The sequence below is a fragment of the Chaetura pelagica genome, unplaced genomic scaffold (genome assembly GCF_000747805.2).
Source record: "Chaetura pelagica isolate M959 unplaced genomic scaffold, ChaPel_1.0 scaffold38, whole genome shotgun sequence".
In the NCBI taxonomy this organism is placed as follows: domain Eukaryota; kingdom Metazoa; phylum Chordata; class Aves; order Apodiformes; family Apodidae; genus Chaetura; species Chaetura pelagica.
The window spans coordinates 1,848,093-1,870,613 of NW_009954181.1; the positions used below are offsets into that span (position 1 = coordinate 1,848,093).

Sequence of the window (22,521 nt, forward strand, 5' to 3'; positions counted from 1 at the left end):
TGTTGCCTTTGAAAAGTAAATGTTGAATTTGCTGTCTCAAAGTGTTCAAATTGTCTGGTTGTGCTTTGATTTTTCAGGACCCATTTATCAAAACTGAACAGGTGTTTGAAACATGTTAATCTGGCAATGGAGGCAAAGAAAGCAGGTGTGCATTTTCCTCTTAGACCTGGCAGACATGAGTTCCTTTCTTGCTGCACTCATTTTCTCTTAGCCTTTATAAGAAAATAAGATGGAGGACTATTTTCTGGAAAAAAAGTTTTATTATCAAATTATTATTATACAGCATTTTTACCCCTGGTAAGGTAATCCAGATCTATGTATGCTCTCACTTGGAATTCAGTTCCACCAAAATAAGAAAATCAGCAAACACCACCTTTAGTGCAAATTAATGCCTTAGATTATATGGATTTTCTGGGGTTTTTTTTCCCCTTTATATGTGTTTTCCTCTCAGAGTGCTCTCCCAGCTCATCTTCGAATGAGAGAAAATTGTGCTTGTTACAAAAATAGGTAGCATTTCAATTTCCAGACAAGTGTCAGCTTTCAAGTACAGTGAGAGGTGACTTATCAACCTCTGAAGTCCTTATTTCTTCATGAAATTCATGGAATTTCTTCACCCCTCCACGGGGTGAACACGGGCTTGATATTGCACAGAGAGGACATCAAAGCAGCAGAGGCTGTGTCAGGTGAGGAAGAAACTCTCCACAGGGAGGAAGAAGACCAGTGGTAAGGACTGTTTCAGTAATACATGTTCTTGTCCCACCAGCCTGCAGCAGGAGAAGGGAGGGAGGGAGGAAAAAACCAACAAAACACAGTTATTTTGTTTCCTCAGAAGAGAAATCACTGGCAACAAATGGTCCATTTTTAAGCAGTTCACCTGCCAGCAGCAGCTAAGGTGGGTGTCTGAGTGAAAAGCTGTATTAAAGGAAAAATATACTGGAAAGATTTACTTACTTCCTGGGTATCTCCGGATAAACAGCTTGCGGACTTCATCATACACCCATATCAAGATGGCAAAGGGAACAGCCACAAACCAATACTGGAACCTGGCAGTGGGAGAGAGAATCTCATTCAGAAGCATCTAAATCACTCATTTCTGGGCTCTCTGTCTATGCTATTTGATGTCACTAAAAGAGAATCTGGCCTTTTTGGTATTTTCTCTCTCAATTTAACTCAAGCAGTTAGAAATAAGCTGGTGGGCATGTAAGCCTCCCAGTTTTAAGTAGTTAATGAATTATTGCAGATACTATTGAGAAGGAAATGTTGCTTGGTGGTGTCACAGTCTCTGAAGATAACAGAAATGTGGAAGATTTCTGACAGCGATGTATTTAAAAATAGAGGTTTCTTGTATAAAGTTACCTAAAATACTATCTAACCTCAACAAAATGTTGGGAATCCTGCAAAAAAAAAAGTCTAAAACATTTGTTCTAGTATATTTCTGGATTCTCAGCAGCAAACCTAGTTGAAAAAGTAGTGCTTATTTTAAATTGACCTTTCTGGCCAAGAAATTGTCCACCCTGTTCTTCATAATTAGGATTCTTCAATATTTCTCCTTGAATTGTGCTGCATGGGCATCCTGCTCCCGTTTCTTTCTGGCAGAATGGGAAGGCCATGTCTGTCTGTAGGTGAGGGCAAGACTCACTGGCATCCAAACTCACCTCAGTGGTGTGAAGTTCAGGGCTGTAACGTGTCCAAGACCATAGGTAAGGATCAGGGCAATTCCAATCTGGGAAAATATACCCACCCAGATGACTTTGTTCCTACAAGGAAACCACAGAGAGAGGGTTACACTTCTGTATCCTTGCATAAAAACCTGATGCCACAGCATAATGCAAAGGCTGTGCCACCTTCTCAGCTGTGTTTGCTCTCTGGTAGCTTGGATGATTCTATGATCTGCATCAGATGATGAGCACTGCAAGCACAGCAGCATGAACCAAGGGGTAAACCCTGTAGCTCTGTCTTAGGTTGCACATGCCTTTGTCTTTCCTGCTGGCACTCCTGACCTACCTAGATTAAAGCAAACTTTAGGCAAACGTGCAGCCTGCATTAGTCATGTCTTGGACTTGATCTGAGAGTGTGCACATTGTGACTCAAACGTGAGAAGGAAATATACATAGGTGTAGGCTCTGTATCTGCAGATAAAAAAAGGAAATCAATTTGCTTTGCTATCAGAAATACTCTGACTAAATGCCAGCTTTTCTATGTAGCCTCTGTCCCAATATGTTTAACTCTCTGGCCTCCATGGGACTGAAGGGTGCAGAGTGCTCTGCAGAGGGCAGCCAGCATTATCTTGGGGACTTTGACCAGCTGGTGTCTCCTCAGAGGCTAAAGTTATCTCAGAGAAGTCCAAATGTGCCGTCTATTGATAATTACACAAAGAACCTGAGAAAATAATCTGGTGAGGAAACTCCCTTTTGTTTGTAGCAAACATTTTAATGAATGGAGAGTTAGTTTTAAGCTGATGCATTTTCAGAGTAATCAGTGCAGTGTCTTTCTTTACAGAAAACCCCTATCATGAAGTAGGAAAGTGAGTGGGGGGAAATGTAATGTGTGTCTGAGATTTGTGATTGCTTGAAGCCAGATTTAGCCTTTGTTCAAAGGCTGAATGCGAGTGGACTAAATCACTGAGCTAACCTTGTTCTAAAATTAGCAACTGGCTAACTTACCCTCTCACGTGTCAGGTAAAGAATCTGCAAAGCTTACCTGAAAAGACCTTGCTGGAAAATGGAATTTCTTCGTGTTTTCCTGATGATCAAATCAGCAACTTGCTGGATTGTGATGCTGACAAAGAAGGCAGTATAGCCAGTCCACTGTAGGTACGTCCTCTGGTATTTAGTCTGCAAGTGAAGGAAAAATCAAGCAGTGTTACAGGAGACACTCACACCTTGTGCAAGTGACTGCGAACCTTGATAGTGGGATTTCACTTACTGAGGTGTAAATGCAGAGTTATTTCAGATTTAGCTACGTGATGATCAGGTTTTGGCCAATTTTTCTAGTCTACTAGGTTATTGTGGGTGAGTCATGAGGCTGAAGCATGAGCTTAGTGGAAGGAGGTGTTTATATTGATTTATTAATGGCTTCTGTGTCTTGTGACTTCTGCAGAATGAGTGTGGGGGAGTGAAGAGTGAAAGGGGGATGGAGAGTCTGCAAAGTACTTTACAGCAGTGCTGTTAAGAAGCAGGACTGAGAGATTGTGATGAGACTAAACATTAAGTCCAGGGAAGAAAGTGCCTCTCTGGAGGCTTTGAATCATAGAATTATCCTTGTTGGAAGGGACCTTGAAGTCTAACCATAATCAGAAGGCAGCAAATTATAGAAGAATGAATGAAAGAATGGAGTCTGACTGAAAGCTCTAAAGAGTCTTTCCTGAGGGACTGTTAGAAGAAAACTAAGTATTTTTGCATTTACATCTTTCTCCCTTTCCCTAATGCTTTATTTTGCAGAAGAGTACAGATTTTTTTTAAAGAAACTGTTAAATGACAGACAGTACAAAGATGTTTCAGTGTTTCCTTACCCATTCCTGTCCATATGAATCCTCAAAGTCATTGATGTCATTGTTCTCCCAGTTGACTCGCACACCAAGCAGCGTGGAAGGGAGGAACCCTTGCTCAGCATACACAGTAAAATAGGTTACAAAGGCTCCCACAGACTGAATGATGCCTGCAAAACCAAACAGGCAGAAATGAGGAAGAAGCAAAGTTTAGAACTGGGCAGTGTGCTGAATACCATTGTTGATCTATGTCCTGTGGCATGAAACTTGCCATGAGTCTAAAGGTAGTTTTGGAGCTCTTGGTTCTCTAAGGTTCTTGACTTCTGTATATAAAACTTATATTGTTGAACAATGAGCAGCAGAAAAGAGTTAGTAAGTTTGCCTAGGAAGGCAGAGGAAGGAGTTTTTTGCTCCCTGCTTTCTAAACGATGAATTAAGTTGACTCTGTCTTGGTGTGCTGGTACAAGATAGTGTCAGAGAGCAAGCCAACCTACCAATCTGCAGATAGGAGTACACAGCAAGCTGCTCATTCACCAGCCTGTCTTTCCTTTTGTTACGAGGTCTTCTGTTCATGATATCACTTTCAGCTTTTTCATAGGCCAGTGCAACAGAGGGGATCTATAACAGAGATAAACCATCAGAGTCTTGGTGGCAACATTTGGTGCTTCTCAGCTGCTGATAAGGAAAGTGCTGGTTCTCAAGTGGTTGTGTTGCCATACCCTGCTCTCTATACAAGAACAAATGAAAGAAGGGTCTGTGTAGCACTCTCTTGACATGTATAAAGGCTTTGAGGGATGTCTGAGACTGTTTCATAGCTCTGATAACTGTACAAAATGCCAGAGGATGCAGACAATATTAAAGGGTTCTTCTCATCCCTGTTGCTGGGCTCTGATGAAATGTCTGGTGTTCATCCCTGTGCTACCTGCAGCGATCTGTGATCTCTTGACTGAAACACAGTTATTTTGCACACTGCTTGTTCTGCTTGTCAGCCTAGATCAGAAGCCTTTTCTTTCTGCTCCCCCTCTGCAGGATTTTTTCCTACTCTTCTTTCTCCACACCTGGCTGCTTTTAATCTAGCCCTCTAGTCTTTCACTAGCCTGTTATTCAGCTACAGGGTAAGGCAGCTAAATCTTCCAGTGTTCTGCATGTCCCTTTGCATCCATCCCCTCTCTCTTCTCATGATATTACAGCAGAAAATAACTTAAAAGACACCAACTTACAATGTCTGTGCCCAGGTCAATGAAGAGGATGGTGATAGTGCCAATGGGCATTGGAATGCTGGCAATAATGTAGATGAGGAAGGGACAGAGCTCAGCAATGTTCTTAGTCAGGGTGTAGGCAATTGTTTTCTTTAGGTTGTCAAAGATCAGGCGGCCTGGAGGAAAAGGAAACACTTCTGTAACAGTTAATTATCAACAGTGTTTTTAAAAAAAAAGGTTTTTAAGTAAACCTTAAACCTTAAAAAATGTTACCACTTACGTCTACTTTTCTCATGCGTTTTGGTTTGTTGTTCATTTGTTTATTTTTTAAACTACTAACCTGCCTCCCTTTGAGCCTTCTGAAAATTCAGGAGACAATAAAAAATCTCTTTCAATGAGGAAGAGTAAGGAAAAAGATCCCTTTCCACAATGTACTATAGTTCTGATGGAAACCACAAGCTCTTTATGGTGAAAGAGAAGGGGAATGTGTGTTGCTGGCATAGGTGGAGCATGGAGAAGGTGGGGTAAGCAAGTAATAGAGTGAAAATGTAGAGAAAACCATTTGTCTTTCAGAGGCTCTTTTATGAGAACTGCAGAGGAACAGAAGAGGAAATGCTTTTGTCTGGAGGTTGAACAGGCAGTGACAGCAGATTGATGCTCTACTTAAATATGTGTGAGAGGGGGATGATTTCATTGTTGTTTGTTTGTCACGTGGCAATAAATTGAATTAATTCCCAGTTTTTCCAAACATAAAAATCACACTTCCAAACTGAGAAAGAATAAAGAGGGGGTGAGTGCTGGGGGAGGAAGGAGCAGGAGGACCCACCAGCATTGTGTAGCTGTTGGCAGCTTTCACCTAAGGAGGTGGATAGCAACAATATTTTTTTACCTTCCTCTACTCCTGTGACAATAGAAGCGAAGTTATCATCCAGCAGAACCATATCAGCTGCATTTTTGGCTGCGTCCGAACCAGCAATGCCCATAGCAATTCCAATATCTGCTTTTTTAAGAGCAGGGGAGTCGTTGACTCCATCTCCAGTCACGGCAACAACTGCTCCCTGGAACACACAGAAGGATTGAGACGTGGGCTTTGTAAGGAGGTGGTGCTGCCTTCCCCTAAGGATAGTCTGCTCGTGGCAAGCTCCCTGTCTTCAAACCTCTAGAAGAAAGGTGCTGATATGAAGTTCTGCACCCTCTTCATATCCACATAAAACATAGACAGTGACCAGAAAGGGAAGGATTAATACAGGAAGCCCAGGCTGCAGTGTGATAGGTGTCTGTATCTGAGTGTGTTATCTAGACACCTGTCATAGTAGAGAAAAATTGGCAATTTGGGGGTATGATTTACTACATCCCAAAGGAGACTTCTGGATTAGATGCGTTTAAATTGCAACTTCTTTCTGTGGATTATAAAGGAGCTTAAGAATTTAGACATTCATTTGTATGCCTATATGTGGTTTATCCCTGTCTGAGCAGGCTCACCTCTGGCATTGATGGGAGATTCAGTTTACATGACATGACATCTGTGCTTACTTTCCATCTTAATTGTGAATTATGTAATTGCTCAGAGACTATTCTCATTCCAAAAACTTGTGGTCACTGCCAGTCAATGCTGGAATTACACTAGTAATCCAAAAGATGGAAACCTGATTATTCAAGTCAGCTTCTTTGTTATCATCCAATGAAGGCATCTAGAGCAGCTGAAGATCTTCTAGTTGATGCAAAAGTTCGTGGCTTGATAGCAATGCAAAGTGTTCCAAGTAGGAAAAAGTCTGACAAACTGATGAATACAAATGCTGCATGTCCTGTCCCTGGGGGGATTTAGCAGTGTCACTACCTATAAATAATGCCATGTGCAGAAGGGCTTATAAGCTCTAAGTGCTAAACATAGCATGTTAGGCTGGCTGGCTTGAGTTGCCAGGGGGAGGGTGTTCCTCTTCATCCTTTAAAGAGCCAGATCTACTAGTAGTGTGGGTGGTTAAGCAAAGCAGAACGTATTTACCCTCTCTCTGCCAAAGGTCATTCAAGAAGAAAATTAAGAAGAGATGAAATTGATTCACCCCTCCCCCTCTCCTGAAAGCAGTTCAGGCTTAAACCCAAATAGCTGATAACGCTGAGTGGAAAACTTAGCTCTGGCATGACTACAGTAATTAAAATGATGCTTCGTGTCACATCTCCTTCCCTGTAAAGTTCAGGCACAGCAATAGTGTGGCTTGCAATTCACAGCATCTACTTGGAGTTCGTCATATGTGAGAGGAGAAGCTTTTGATGACAATTTGCATTGTTTTCAGAGCTCCATACAGAACTGTATCCATTTGTTTCCCTTCTGCCTCCTGTGCTGGCTGCACTCCATGTTCCCTTACATAGTATTGCATATGGATGGGACAAACCCTCTTTAAATCCTGCTTTCTGTTTGGCTGCTTTACAGTCTCAGAAAGGCATAGAAGATAAGGCTTGGTCCTACATAAATCATGTTATGACACTTTGCAGGGTTCATCCCTCATTTTGCTTCTAAACATTCCTGTGGGTGGGAAGTGCATAGGTCTAAATGGCCACAAGAGATAAGATGAGAGGATGTGGTAACATGTTGCTTTTATCTGGGCTTAAAGAATTCCTGAGGGAAGGCTCCTTCCAAACAGCGTACAACCTCTGCCCAGGAGGCTTAATGTTGGTTGGACCAGATGATCCTTGAGGTCCCTTCTGACCTGGCATTCTCTGTGCAGCAGCAGCAGCTTCTCAGAATTGCATGCAAAAGGCAGATCCTCAGTACAGCTTGAAGCCAATCAAGTTAGGAAAAGCTCATTTTGTCAATGGAAGTCCAGTGTCTGTACCAGGAGTTTGAGTACCTTGGATTCTGTCCAGACAGTGTTTGTGGCCATCTGTTCAATAATGTTCTTACACAGGGAGAAGAGTATAAACAGACCCCAGAGAACACTGGAAATCTGCTTCCACCCTCTGACCTCTGAGGGGATGATATCTTTGGAAATCTACACCCTCACAAAAGCCCTATAGCTTTATCTGTGTTTAGCCTTTTACACCTCTTACTCACCTGCCTTTGGCAACCTTCAACTATAATCAGTTTCTGTTGGGGTGATGTCCGAGCAAAGACTATCTCGGAGTGGTTACACAGTATTTCATCCAGCTGCTGCAAGCTCATGTCCTTCAGCTCCATCCCATTAACTACTGCTGCTGTAGCTTCCCTGTAAGAGCCATGGGGATAGCTGGGTTAAACTTTCAAATCAAAAGGATTAAACAAAAATAATACACTCTTAGAATGTGTGCAGCTCGATAGTAAGGAAAGCAGCAAATGGAGTGAATTTCAGAAGCATTAGTTGTTGATCAATCCCATTACCAAGCTACAGAAGCAGGAATTGAAGCTTCCCCTTGAGCAGCTGTAACAGCAGAAAATGGATTTTAAAGTGGGATCTGAGTGAGAGGGTGGGACAGTGGAGGAGGAGGAGTTTTATTTTTCTGTGAAGAGCTTCTCTCTTTCTCCTATGAAGTTATTTTTTTTCACATGTCATGTGTGGAAGAGGAATTTAGACTGATGGCCCTTAGGTTGTGTGATTCTGAATTTTGCTTTTCACATGTGTGTGTTCTCTCCAACAAGCAGTGACACCAAAGCCCAACACGATCCCCTGAGCACAATTTGCTACCTTTTTCCCCAAGGCCAATGACCATGAGAGCCACTGACCTAGAAACAAATGATTGAAGTAGAGATGACACACTGGATGGACACGATGGCTGGGAAAGTACCAAGAAACAGAAAAGCAAAAAGCAGCTGTGCTGTAGAAAGAGGCTGTGAAGGCTCTGTGGGGGGAGAGGGCAGGTTCTGCAGCTGACCCTGCAGGTACCCACTACGCTCTGCTTGCTCCTACCGTCTGTTGACTTGCTCAACAGGAATGTTGAGGCGCTTGGCAATGTCTTCCACCGTCTCGCTGGTGGCTGAAATGATGCCCACACTCTTGGCAATGGCCTTGGCTGTGATTGGATGGTCGCCAGTGACCATGATAACCTGAGGAAGGGACAAGCACTCAGCGTGAGTGACAAATGTATCTGCAGTGGCTGGAGGGAGATAAGGCGAGATGTCTATTGTTGTAGACCAGGAAGCAGTTAAGACTCTGAGCTTGGAAAGCTGTGCTGTGTACACAACAGTGACAGATTATGGCTATTACTTAATTAGTTCTATATTGAAATTGGTCTCTGCCTCTTGTTATTGCTGCTATTTTATCAGGGCTGTAAAGGAGGAACTTATCACAGGCGGCAAGGTTAGAATAATGCAGGATAAAGGAGCCTTTATAGAAGAATTTATATTAGGCATACTCAAAGGTGAGAGTTCATTAGAATATTGCATCTTAAAAGTTGGATTATGCTGAGTCTTTCTGTAGAATCACTGTATTTTTATAGTGAAATCCCCACCTTGATCCCAGCGCTGCGGCATTTTGAGACAGCATCTGGCACTGTGGAACGGGGAGGGTCAATCATGGATAAGAGCCCAACAAAGCACAGGTTGGAGGTTGGGAAGTTCATGGAATCTGTGTCAAATGGGTAGGTGTCTGGAAACTCATTTTCAGGCAGGTACAAATGACAGAAACCTGAAAAGAAACTTCAGTTGATGTGATGTATTGGAAAGAGCAGGAGAAAGTGGAGAGCTTGCTCAATAGCATCAGGCTTGGCTCTTGTCTATAGAACCCCAGTGCATTTAGCCACCAGCTTTTTGTGGAGGATTTTTGAACCTGCCATTTTAACCTTCCCATCAGAGTTCACACAGTCAGCGTTTCACATGGCAAAGCTGCCAGCAGGGAAGAGTGTTCTTCTTTGTGGGTTTCTTATGGGATTTTGGCTGCACAGTGTGGCAGATCCACATGAGCACAGAGCAGTGAGGGCATCCCTGCCTCAGAGGACTCACATCACAGAACAGTTTTAACACTGCTTAGAGGGCTGTGCATTTTCTTTTTTTCCCCTCCCCTGCAAGAGGAAGGAAGTGCAGACACACTGGATTGTCCCAAGAATTAGAACATCATTTTACACCACTCATTGGACTCACCCAGCACCCTCTCTCCCATGCCCCCCAGCTCCATGTATGCGGTTTGGAAAGCTTCTGCCTTTTCACTGTCCAGTGGCTCTTCTTTGCCATTGATCATGATGGTGCTACATCTCTCTAAAATCCTCTCGGGGGCACCTTTCATCACCAGCAGGAAGCGTTTGTCGTTGGGATCATCAGTCTCATGAATGGAAAGCTGTGTGCCACAAATATGAAATTACTGAAAAGTTCATGACATTTGGTCACTTTGCATGGAAAGAATGTTTCCTCTTTTCCAGGGGGATATCATGCATCCATCCAATGGAAAGAACTACATTTATTATAGCTTAGGTTTCCTCTGTCACTGAATTACCCCATTAAGAATTCCAGGTCACAAATAGGTGAGTGAGACCCAGTGATAGAAATGGTTTGAAACAGTCTGGCATCGTTTCTACACACGAGACACACCTGGAATTTGTTGGTAGAGTTGAAAGGAATTTCAGCCACCTTCTTGTTCTGTGTTCTAATATCCATGACACCACCCAAAATAACTTCTGCAAACTTCAGCAAAGCTGTTTCAGAGGCATCACCCACCACAACTCTCTGTATGCACAAAAGAATAAACAGTTTAGAGCACACACACTTCTGTGCTTCCAGCAGGAGAGCTTTTATGTTTCTATAACGTGTTGTATGCTCAAGCAGCAGTGAATCTGTGTTGCAACATCCAGGTTGTCCTGAGAAATTACTATAGTAAACATTTGGGACACCTGTTTTGCACTTGCTGCTAGAATTAAGCTGCAGCAAAGAGGTGAAATCAGTGCTTGATTCTGGGAAAAGGATCACTTTCAGGTTTGTGTGGACACTTTGGAACGCAGTTCTAGGGTAGCAGCAGGCATGGACTTGTGAGCTAAATGATGCATAAATTCAAGTGACTTTGAGGAAGGCTGGAGTAAACAGTAGAAATCAGGGGTTTGTTCTGGTAATCTAGTCACCAGAATATACTACCTTCTGCAGTGGTGTGTAGAGACATTAATTAAGGCATGTTTACCTTTCCTATCTTGCTGTATCAATTTAATAGTGTGGTAATTAGTAATGTAGAAATTCTTGCTACATGCATTGTCTTTTTCCTTACTGGGACAGTTGCTCCTGGCTTTGTGTGGGTTTTTTTCCCCCATCTTAAACTTCCTGCAAGCGTATAGCAGTAGTGCTACTATAAATAGTAACTAAAATGAAGGAGATTATTAAAGTGAGTACAAGAACAACTGGTATGTGTTGTTCATTCAGAGGAAGATAAATAAGCTGATCTGAAGTAGGGCAGTACCTTCATTATTGGGAGATTCTCCTGTCCTGGTCTGAATTCTGCCCGGTTGCAGAGAGTTACAATTTTTGATAATGCTGTCCATGATGGAGAACTTTGATCAAAAGGCTGGGCTGAAAGGAAGCAAGCATATGGCATCTATTAGTTCATTACGTGATGGAAGTAGAAACTTAAGTTTGAAGCAATGGGATTGAATTTTTGGCAGAAGAAATTAATACTTTTGAGAAGTTACAGAAGAACAATGAGCCACAAAGTTACATTGTTCAGTTGGTTCTGGCAAGATTCCTTAGATGATGTTTCTGTTTATTTCCCTACTGAGTTTACTGTCAGCAAAGGGATCTGGATCAGGACCTCCTCCACACTTAGATTCTGTGAGTGGAGTTCAAATATTATTTTTTTCTCATCCCTACATGGCCAAGAAGGGCCTTGCCTGTTGCACACTAGGCTTGTACATGGAAGGAAGATGTGTCTGTTTTAGCTATCAAAAGACATTCCCATTGACATCAGCACAGGTTTGACCCAAGTAGCAGCCCCTTCCCACATCCCCCGTTGCCATATTTACTTGTTTGATCTTCACTGGTGTCAGCTGAGTAGATCTGATTATCAAACCAAAGGTGAGCAACAGTCATCCTGTTCTGCGTGAGGGTCCCTGTCTTGTCTGAACAAATGATGGAGGTAGAACCCAGTGTTTCTACAGCTTCCAGATTCTTCACCAAACAGTTCTTCTTGGCCATCCTCTTGGCTGTCAGAGACAGACTCACCTGGAAGAAGTCAAGTTCAGCTCAGAGTTAGTGAGGTACAGATTGATGCAGTGAGGTTACATCCCTCTGCTAGGTTTGTTCTGGTTTTTTTTAGGAAGAGAACATATTTTTTTAAAATAATCTCTTGGTTGTGACAGTGCCTTTTGTTTCCCTTTCCTTTCTTATTAGCATTATTAAGGTCAGAGGTTTGGCTGTAACTAATGAAAGCACATTTGCTGCTCAGAGGAATCTGCTTGCCTGCTGGTAGAAATAAGAATGTCATATCAGTAAGGGGGCTGTTTTAGATGGAAGAACTTGCAAGGGAGGGAGCTCTTAATCACCAACTTAACGAGTCCTGAAATGATTCCCTTCATTATTGCAATACTGCTGGTTGTTCATTGTTGGTGTACTTTAGGGCTAACAGTGCTTAGCAGGTGTGTTGCTTCTCAGCCAGGGATTTTAGCAATGCTTTATATGTGTTAGGAAGTGGAATTTTCATGGCACTTTTAGGGTACAATATCCTCATTTCCAAATAGGAACAGGTTGTGCAGAAATGAGTCACGTCATTCTGCTGGTTAGCAACTGAGGGAGGAGGGTACTTGAAGAACCTTATTTCAAACTGGATTATTGTGCTGAAGCTTGTAAAATTAATGACTCAGTTATGCCAGGATTCTCAAGTGGAATATTTGTCCTTTCAGTCTCACAGAAAAAAACACCACCCGTATTTCAGACTCAACTCAGCCAAGTCACTCTAATGGGTGATCTATTCTTCAGTGGCTGGCTCGGCACTGCAATCAGCTTAGGAGTGATGAGCTGTGGTAATGACTGAAGCACTACAGAGGCTACCAGTGAAATCAAACACAGACTTACTGTTACTGTGGCCAGCAAGCCCTCTGGCACATTTGCCACGATGATGCCAATTAGAAAGATGATGGAGTCCAGAATCTTGTATCGCATAGAAACGGATATGATGAAGAAGAGCACACCGATGGAAATGGCCACTCCTGCCACCAGGTAGACAAAATGCTCTATCTCAATAGCAATGGGTGTCTTCTCGTTTCCCACTCCCGAGGTGAGCGAGGCGATCCTCCCGATCACCGTGCGGTCCCCGGTGTTGATCACAATGCCAGTGGCAGTGCCTGCAGCCAGGGAAAACACTGTCAGCTCCAGGAGAGACTGCCCCTGTGCTCTGTGCCCAGCACTCATTGACTAAGACTTGCCCCCAGAATGGTGTTCTTCCCCTTAGAAGTCTGGTAGCCCTACTGCTAAAGACAGACTTAAGCTATTTTCATTAATTAGAATCTTTCTTGATTGCACTGCAGTGGGAATGTGGTGTTATCCTGGGCACTGCACATCACAGACAGTGATGACAGGTGTGTCATCACACTGTCAGGTGTGACACAGACCTTTTAGCACCGAGAACAGGAGCAACACCTTCAGGTGTGCAGAGCCCTTACACAGAAGCATTCACAAATACTTGGAGGCATCTGCAACTTGACATTCCTGGAGATAGTGGTAGAAAGAAGGGCCACCAAGATGATCCGAGAGCTGGAGCAGCTCTGCTCTGGAGCCAGGCTGGGAGAGTGGGGGTGTTCAGCCTGGAGAAGAGAAGGCTCCAGGGAGACCTTAGAGCAGCTTCCAGGGTATGAAGGGGCTCCAGGAAAGCTGGGGAGGGACTTGGGACAAGGGCAGGGAGGGAGAGGACAAGGGGGAAGGGATGAAAACTGGAAGAGGGAGATTGAGGTGAGAGATGAGGAGGGAATTGTGGAGTGTGAGGGTGGTGAGAGCCTGGCCCAGGTTGCCCGGGGAAGCTGTGGCTGCCCCATCCCTGGCAGTGTTGAAGGGCAGGTTGGATGGGGCTTGGAGCAACCTGGGCTGGTGGGAGGTGTCCCTGCCCATGCAGGGGCTTGGATCTGGATGATCTTTCAGGTTCCTTTCAAGCCAAACTGTTGTATGATTCTATGAAAAACCTAAAGGTAGCAAAGGAAGCCACAGTGATTGATTGCTGTGCCCGTAACCACCAGTCTTGGTGTTAAAACAAGCATCTCACTGGTTGATGCTCATTATGAACAGCTCAGTGCTTAAGGCTTGATTTTGGTGTGCCTGGGACAGCAGTTTCTTGTGAGCAATCAAACTTTCTTGGAATTCCTTGCAGCAGAACTGCTGAAAATGAGTTAGCAGTATCATGCAGCACCCTGCACAGGGGCCACTTCTGGAGGCCCTTCTCTCTGTACACACCTTCCACACAGGTGGTGGAATAGAATGCGATGTTCCTGGTCTCCAAGGGGCTCTCATGGGTGAAGTCACAGGAACGAGACTGTGGTTCTGATTCCCCTGTGAGTGAAGAATTGTCCACCTTTAATGAAACGGAGACATGCCCACATTAAAGTTAGTAGCATGCAGTTATACCTTGCCCAGAAGGCAAGGTGGCAGCACATTTAATTTTCAATGAAAGGGCCTCAATCTCTCAGTGCCTTTTCTCTGAGAGAGCTGCTGTTGTCACTGAGAGACTCTTATTTCTTTGAGAACTCAGTCAATGTTGTGTGTCTGTTGGGATTTTCAGTAGCAGTCTGAGAGAAAATCTATTTTGAAGGTATGCCTCCAGATGTGTGGGTACTTCTAATGCTGTATTGTTATTTCTGCTTCTGTCCTGGCAAAGAGCATTCCCAGAACATGGTATGGATCTAATGGCTTGTTTTGATGTTCAGGGAGTGGAGATGTTAGTCCTAGGTGAGCTGAGCATCACAGTTTAGCTTTTGCACTCTATAACTTCTTTAGATTATGTCTAATTACAGCTTTAATAACTCACATTGAGTGCGTAGGAATTCTTTATATGTAATAGAAGTTTCTAAACCATGATCTTTCTCTTTGCCCATGCCCTTCAAAGTCCTGTTTACCTTACAACCCTGAGCAAGGATCAGACGAATGTCTGCTGGGATCCTGTCTCCACCCTTTATTTCCACGATGTCTCCAACCACCAGCTGGTCTGCTGGCAGTTCCCTCTTTTCTGCATCTCTGATGACAAGAGCTTGCTGAAAGACATAATGGTGACAAAAAGTAGCATTTTGCCATCCTCTAAACCTCCTCCCAAGAGGTACATCAAGGATTATGGTGTTTTTGTCATTTCAAGGTGCATTTTCAGAATGAACTTCTATCTCAAATGAAATGCCTTGGTTATTCTCACCTGTGGAATCATTTTACTGAAGCTGGCCATGATGTTTGTGCTTTTAGCTTCTTGATAGTAAGCAAAGATACCAGTGAGGATGACAACCAATGCCAGGACTACTCCAAGATAGAGCTGATCAGTAAAAGATACAATCCAGTTAGTTTAAGACAAATGTTCAGCAATTCCTCTGCTCAAATAAATCACAGTTCTATATTGTTTCAGAAGACTCTTAAAATGGGGCACTGGTCTGGTTAAAAGACAATTGAGAAAAAGAACTTTCAAGTTTTGCCCTGCTAATGACATAATAAAGCTTTCTGAGTATGGAAAGGGCTTCTAATAGCAAGTTTCCTATATCTCTAAAAGCCTTCACTGATCTATAGCTGCCACAAACCTGAGCAGATCATATTCCTAGCAGTGTGATTCACAAGGGAATTGGAGTCAATGACTCCAGAGTCATTTGTGGACTTTAGTATTGGTCTTATGAGTACTGAAGTATTCTGATTATGGGTAGTGGTTATAAAACCTTTGGATAGGCACTCTTAGACAGAAGTGGTATGTCAGGTATTTGAACATTTATTATAAGTGTTCAGTAGTAGAGGGAGAGTCCTGAAAGAATACAAGGCCCCCTTGTAGTTACTGAGCAACTGTCAAGTAATATTTAAATTACTTGGATTGTCAAAGGGTCAAATACTTATTCAGTTACTTACGTTGTCAAAGGCTGATCCAACTCCCTGGGCATACTGAATGCCAAATGAAATCCAGGAGAAGATAGCTCCTATCCACAAGAGGATGGAAAACCCTCCAATCATCTGCTTGAGGAACTTAACAATTTCAGGAGTGGCTTTGGGAGGAGTGAGTGAGTTGGGACCATCCCGAGCCAAAATCTCTGCTGCTCTTGCACTAGAGAGACCCTACAAAAGTAAGAGATGTTTAAAATCAAGTCACAGAAAAAGAGATTTTTATCTCAACTTCGAACAAATATATGTTGTGGTTTTTTTCCCCTAAATGTTATTTGTGTCACAGATCAGCTTCAGTAACTTGCATCTTTGATTTCCCACCTTTCTGATTTCAGAGTGGCTACTATTATTATTAGTTAGGTATTTCTTTACTGAAGCATGGGATTTGGGAATTTGGAAAACTCCTGTGTCCATCAGGAGTTTTCATTCTCTTGGTCATCTGTCAAGTATCCCTGTACTAGGCGTTTGGAAAGCTGGTTTAAAATGAACATCCATTCTTTTACTACTGCTTCTGCATTTTCACCAAGGTGTTTGTAGTTCACGGGTTGCTTGAAATTCTTGTCTGTGCTCTGGCCAGAATATCTGCAGTGCTTTGGTATTGGAACATTAGGTGCTAAAGGGACTCAGATGTCCAGTTTCTCCGATCTAGTGTTTCCTTCAAGATAAAATCATTTCCAGGAGGTTCTCTTGCTCTACATTGCTACAGACAGCACCAGTGAAAAATGAACTGTAGTGAAATCAAAACACCAAATAAAAACTTTAGAAAAACTGAGGTCCTGGTGCAAACTTCGAGGGCACATTTTGTGCAGGGATTATGATTTCAAAACAGTAGATCAGACTTCTTCAGGCTTGAAGGAGACTCCAGTTGAAGTGTAGGTCAGGGCTGCTTGTTGACTGGCTGGTTGAGGTTTTACTGGGAGTTGGGGAATCAAAGCTGTGCATGCATCTACACATGCATCTGTGTGTGAGTCTGCAGATCTGAGTGTTTTCCTACTGCTTCTGGGTAGCTTTGGGTAAGCCAGAGGCAGAGTAAGGCAACTGATTGAGTCAGTTTCTTAATGATGCCCTATGGACTTACTTTGTTCACGCTTGTACCATACTTCTCCTCCAGCTCTGAAGCACTGAGTCTGTGGTCATCCTGGATTCCAAAAGAAAGAGAAAATTGCAGTGAGGAAAATATCAGACTGTTGAATTGTTTATTTCAGGAGCTGGAGAATGTTCAAACTGCCTGGATCTGGGACCATGGCACCTGTTGCTAGTATGACATCCCACTTTCATGAATAGACAGTAAGCAATTTGCATGCTGAGAAGTGAAATATCTTCCACTGGAAGATGGTATTTTCTTTGGATTTTGAGAGTACTTGTGTAAATAGTTCCCTCCTCCAGGAAATCTGTCGCAAGAACAGAGCAGTGTTTTCATGTTAATCCTGCTTGCCACTAATGTCTGTGCTTCTTTTAGATAAATAGTTCCTCTTCACATGCTACAGGACTCAAGCATACAGTACCATGGGCACCATGTTGACAGAAAGAAAAGCTGTGGTGTCAGAATATGAGTGACACCAAAGTTGGCACCTGACTGACAGGGTAGGGTATGAAATTATTCACTACAGGCTCGTAGAAAGAAGCCAAAAGTTCTAACCACACTGGAAAAGGGTGTGGGAGAGGGAAACCTTAAAGCTCTTCTCCTTTCCCTGCAGTGACACCTCTGTGGTATCACTGACCTAATTATATCTTGTGCCCAACTGAGATTTAGAAGCCAAGAATTTGAGAGATCTCACAATTGTTTTCACAGGATGATTCACTGGTACTTGGATGAGTCAATTAACTTGTCTGTGCTTTGGTTTCTCTTTAGAAACATGCCAGTAATGTTACAGCCCCTGGTGGCAGAGAGAAGATACATGAAGAATTATTCAGCTAGTACTGGGTAGATCTCGGAAACGTGATAGGTTACCTGATGGTGTCTTTTGGGGGTTTCTCATCTTTGGAATACCATCTAGCCCATAAGTAGCCTCTCCTTTGAGCTGCTCTCAGAGCAATTCAGAAAAGAGGTCAGAACAATTACCTCCATTTTTCAGATTGGGAAACTGAAACATATAGAGAGGAAGGAACTTTTCCAAGGTCAACCAACAGGCTTAGTGCACTGACCTTGAAGTACAGTGCAGTTAGATTGTTGAAGAAAGGCCTGTGCTTAGAGATGAGACATGCTTTTAGATCACCTAGAAATCTCTGGAGCAAAAATATTGTGCTTCTACCTTTCCCTCTGTTTCCTGGCTGCCTGTGCAAGTGGCAGCTCAGAGGAAATACTGATTGCACTTATTCCATCTGGGGAATAACTCCTCTTTGGGGAGACAATGCTCTGTATCACTGCTGCCTTAATTAAGCCAGAATAATTTTTTCTTTATAGATGAAAATCCTGCACAACTTTTTTTGTTTGTTTGTTTGTTTTCCTGGCACATTTCAGGAGGCTGAGGAAGCAAGTCCTGCCTTGTGTTAGGGTTCTCAGAGCAGCAGGTCTTCTGGTAACATGATTGTGCATCAGAGTTTCACTCCCTCCACCAGACTTCACTCAGGTAGAGGCTGTCCTGCCAGGTGAAAGGGGAGCTTAGCAACACTCACCATGTCCACTTCTTTCTTAAGATCTTCTGTTGTCTTTTTTTTCTTGTGGCCTTTTAAGTCTTTGTACTTCTCCTCTTCATCTCCAGTCTCTGTTTTTTCTAGATCTTTTGTCCCATAGATCTCAACTGAGTAAACATTGGACTTTTTCTGTAAAAGAAACAAGTTTTTAGCATTGTTGAGAACATCTGCTGTGACTTGAAAGAAGCAGTAAAAAATACTCCAAACAAGTCAAACTCTGACAAATCTGCTTTTTTTTAGACAACTTTGCCAGTGTCTTTCTCCTGGCAGTGTAAAGTGCTTGTTCCTGTCTTATCCTGAGATCTCTCCAGCATGTGTTACAGCAATCATGGTCAGGTCTCCAGCAGATGTAGATCACAGGGATTCCTTTAGAGATGTGCAACACTTTGAGTAGTTTATGGTCTACTCAAACTCTAGAAATACTGCCCAGGATCTCAGCACTGCTAGCAAAAGCCGTTCAGTCATTCATCAGCTCCAAGAAGAGAGGTTGTAAAAGAGTAAGATTTTTAAAGGAAAGGGGAGGGAAAAAGTATTTATTGAGAACTTGTCTGTTTCTGGAGCTTTTTAGATACATGACCTGAAGATTTCTTTTTAAATTAAAATTAATGTTTACACATCTATGTTCATGCATAATTTTTTAATATTTATGCATTTACACTTGATCACATAGAAGGGAATGGAGCCAAACAACATGGTAGCCAAAGAAGGGCAAGGTTATCTTTTCTTGTACAGCTCAGAACTGAACTGAGTTGGCTGACTCTTCACTTGTGTTTGCCACCTAGTATCAGGCACAGGACACTGTTAATCTGAGGAAGCTGCTAAACCCCTGACAATGTTTTGCTTGTATAGGTAAATTGAGGGTTGTGCTGTTTCCTAACTTTAAGTTAATACTGTAGTCTGAAGGGCAAACTTCCTGTATTGCTAATTTACCAGCTTCTATAATCATAACGTTCCAGATCCTAATTATCTTGTATACTACATGCCATGCCTTGGAAGAACTATTGGTTGACCCCATTTCAGAGCCTGTCTTACACAGTAACCATCCAAGCTCCATGAGAGTCACACTGGACCTTATCTGATGCTGTGCTTTACCAGTGGGACACAGGAGCTCCTGGGCTGCTGCTGTGTGTCTAATGAGGACACATTAGTGCAGGGCACTCATCAGTAGCTGGGCTCCTGCAGAGGTTGTATTTCAGATGAGGTGAGAGGAGACATCTAAATTACACCCAGATTAAACCAGAGAAATTGTTCTATTTTTCCTACCTTGCCAAAGATTCATAATCTGGTTTATCTATTAAGATTTTTCCTTCACCTTCCTCCTCCTCCTCTCTTTAACCATCCCACCCAAAAATCTGTTCAGTTTCTCAAATTCCCATGAAGTATAGAGACCAGGAGAGAAAGAAAACAAGTATCTACTGTGACAATTTAGCAGATGGAGGAGATTAATAAAGAAAATGAATTAACTTAGTAAAATCTATTGATCACTTCTGTGCATGATCTATGTTTAACATTCAACCTGCACAGTTTAATCTCAGATTTTGGCATTTGCAAAAGGGATAGTGTTCATGAAACTGTTGATTATAAAACTAGCCAGTCCTAAAATTCTTCCCCATCCAATCTGACCTCTTAATTTTTTAGGATTACAGGTGCATATCCATCTAGGGTGAATTCCACTGGATGCCAAATAATGTCTAATTAGTTCCATTTTTCACTTAGATCATATTTATAATATTCATATATATATATATAAAACTTAATGCTGGTTCTTAAGAAGAAACACAGTAGCAGCAATTCCATGAACAGTGTACTCACCTTTACCATCTTGGTGAATTTATTCCTTTCCTGATGGAGTTAAACAACCAGGCTAGAGTCTCTGATGAAAAGCAAAAGCCCAACTGGAGAATGAAGTGGTTCAGAGCAGTTTTGGCTACTGGAGTGTAAGAGCTCACAGAGGTTTGCAAGCAGACGTTAGCTGGAATCCTGCTTGCACTTTGGCATCCTACAGGCAGGACAAGTTTGTTGTCCAAAGCCTGTGGAGAAAGAGGACTGTTTGCTAGTGCTTTATAAATCAGCATCTTGTGCTGCCACTCCACCCCTCCCCTTCCAGGTCCAGCCCATCTTCTGTTTCACCTGTAGTAGGTGGAAAAATACCGCAGTAATGAGCATGTGGGTTTCAGGTCAGATAGTTTCTAATTATTCCTTTGTAGTGTTTGCTCACAACTAGGGAACAAGTGTATTATTCAACTTGCTAGAAGCAAAGAGTTTCCTTCGGAGACCTTCCAGCACTGGACTCCCCTTATGGTTCCCAGCTCTCATGGCAATGTGCAGTGGGGTAAAAGAAGTCTGTGCACATTTTGTCTTGCTTGTTTTGGTGATGTTCTGTTTCCCTGCCTAGGCTTCCTAACGTCAGGTGCCTGCCCTATTTAGTTGCTAGTAGGGATTTAGTGGACTGGTGCTGCTTGGCTTGGACTTCACTTTTAATTATTGCATTTATTGTGGTTTTAACCTTCATACTTAGCTGGGAAAAGCACTTCCCTGTGCATTTTCAGCAAGAGCATTTGCCTGAACAGCTTCCATACAGGGGTAATAATGAGATTTATAATACTTTTGATACCTGGTGTGTCTTATCACTTAGAAGTCAAGTTAATTTCATCATCTCTGAAATGTAACTGACAAAAACTAAGTCAAAAGTGATTTAAGAGTTTCTATAGTTCAACACTATTTGGGGGAAGACTGTCTTCCATCTATCTGATAGAACTGGTCTCACTGAACAGCACAGCATTTCAGCAGTTGGTCCTTGGCTTCAAATTGCATCATTTGAGATATTGTGAGGTACCACAGACACTGGCAGACAACTCAAATTGTGGTGAGAGAGAGAACATGTTAATGGAGATAAGTAATGTTGGCCTTTCCAAGCCATATATCTCAGCTGTTGTTGTGGAGAAAACAACAAAGAAACATCCTTTATTACTTCAACAGGAACATGAATAAATCCATAGTCAAATCACAGACTGGTTTCCACTGATTTGAGGATCATGCCTCCCTAAACATCACTTAGAGTAAAAGGAAAAGCTGTTCCCACTTCTCATGTGTATCTGTCTTTTTCCATGGCATTTTTAAATCCTGGAACGTTACATAAGATACAGAAGTGTCTCTGGAAAGGTTTCACATTCAGTTTCTGTGGTTTGTTGTATTGAGAACTGGATTGTGTCCTGGGGCTTGAATATAAAACCTTTTCATGTACATAGAAGTATTGGAGATTTCATAATCTGTGCCATATGCAAAAGAAGCAGTAATATATTGACTGTATCCAGGGAATCTGCATGTCTCATGTCTTACCCGTTAACTAGTTAAGGACTGGTCAGTGTTAGGTTAACAATCAGACTTGATGATCTTGAAAGTCTTTTCCACCCAAGGTATTCTGTGAGATTGTCCAGTCTGTTGCTGGAAAGGAACTGGAGCAAGATGCTCAAGAGGTACAGTGAGTGTGTTTAACATCCAGCTAGACTACTGAGGTGGAAGTGGAGTGATGTGTGAAAGGAAACATGGACTTGGAAATAGGGGATATATTGTCCATCAGATCTGTTGAAGACAGTGGCCTAAGAGGAATGGTAAGTGGAGAACAATAATGTGTATCATTATATCCTGCTGTTCACAGATTTGTAAAAACAACTACCCTGTACTTTTTAGCAATGGTTTGGGATTCAGGCTGTTATCTGGGTCATTTGGGCAGTTTTGAATTTGTCTTCTATAAATCATGACTGGTTTTGCCTGGGGACAAATGTTAGAAATGCAAATTAGGGAAGTGTTCAGCAACAAAGTTCCCCCTGCACCTTGGACTACACACGGTATTTACGCTGACACATCTGTCTGTCCTCTTCAGGGATTGTTTCACAGCAGATTAACTGAACTGGTACAGCCCTTAGACAGTATCATAACTTCACAATATTTACAAAGTGTTGAGCCAGGTTTATGGCTTTGCAGGATTGATGGTTAAAAAGTTCTGTGGCAGAAATGTCATTAATCTTTTCCACACAAGGGATTGTTTTCCTGTGTGTTACAAAGCAAAGATGAGAAGCACTGCAAGAAGGGAATTTCTGGTTCCTCATAAACCAACGTACTGTGGTTGGGCAGCAAAATATCCCACTGCTGGGAGGAATTGCCCTTTGTAGTAGCTACCCCAAGCCACTGATCTTTCTGTGTTTTGTCAGTTGGCC

The 22,521-nt window shown here is 42.5% G+C and overlaps 1 protein-coding gene across 1 annotated transcript; it reads right to left on the reverse strand.

Annotated features, from left to right (window-relative positions):
* Positions 1-240: 240 nt before the first annotated feature.
* On the reverse strand, positions 241-18,436 carry ATP12A (ATPase, H+/K+ transporting, nongastric, alpha polypeptide). The gene is made up of 22 exons (XM_010002881.1): positions 18,287-18,436; positions 16,749-16,808; positions 15,641-15,844; positions 14,952-15,065; positions 14,665-14,799; positions 14,006-14,123; positions 12,638-12,906; positions 11,590-11,788; positions 11,031-11,140; positions 10,178-10,312; positions 9,734-9,926; positions 9,106-9,281; positions 8,565-8,701; positions 7,736-7,886; positions 5,576-5,744; positions 4,708-4,862; positions 3,982-4,105; positions 3,512-3,657; positions 2,701-2,834; positions 1,656-1,757; positions 952-1,043; positions 241-764 (listed from the first exon to the last, which is right to left on the reverse strand). Exons 1-22 carry the CDS (start codon positions 18,287-18,289, stop codon positions 736-738), a joined length of 2,955 nt encoding a protein of 984 aa, XP_010001183.1. The 5' UTR covers positions 18,290-18,436; the 3' UTR covers positions 241-735.
* Positions 18,437-22,521: the final 4,085 nt, after the last annotated feature.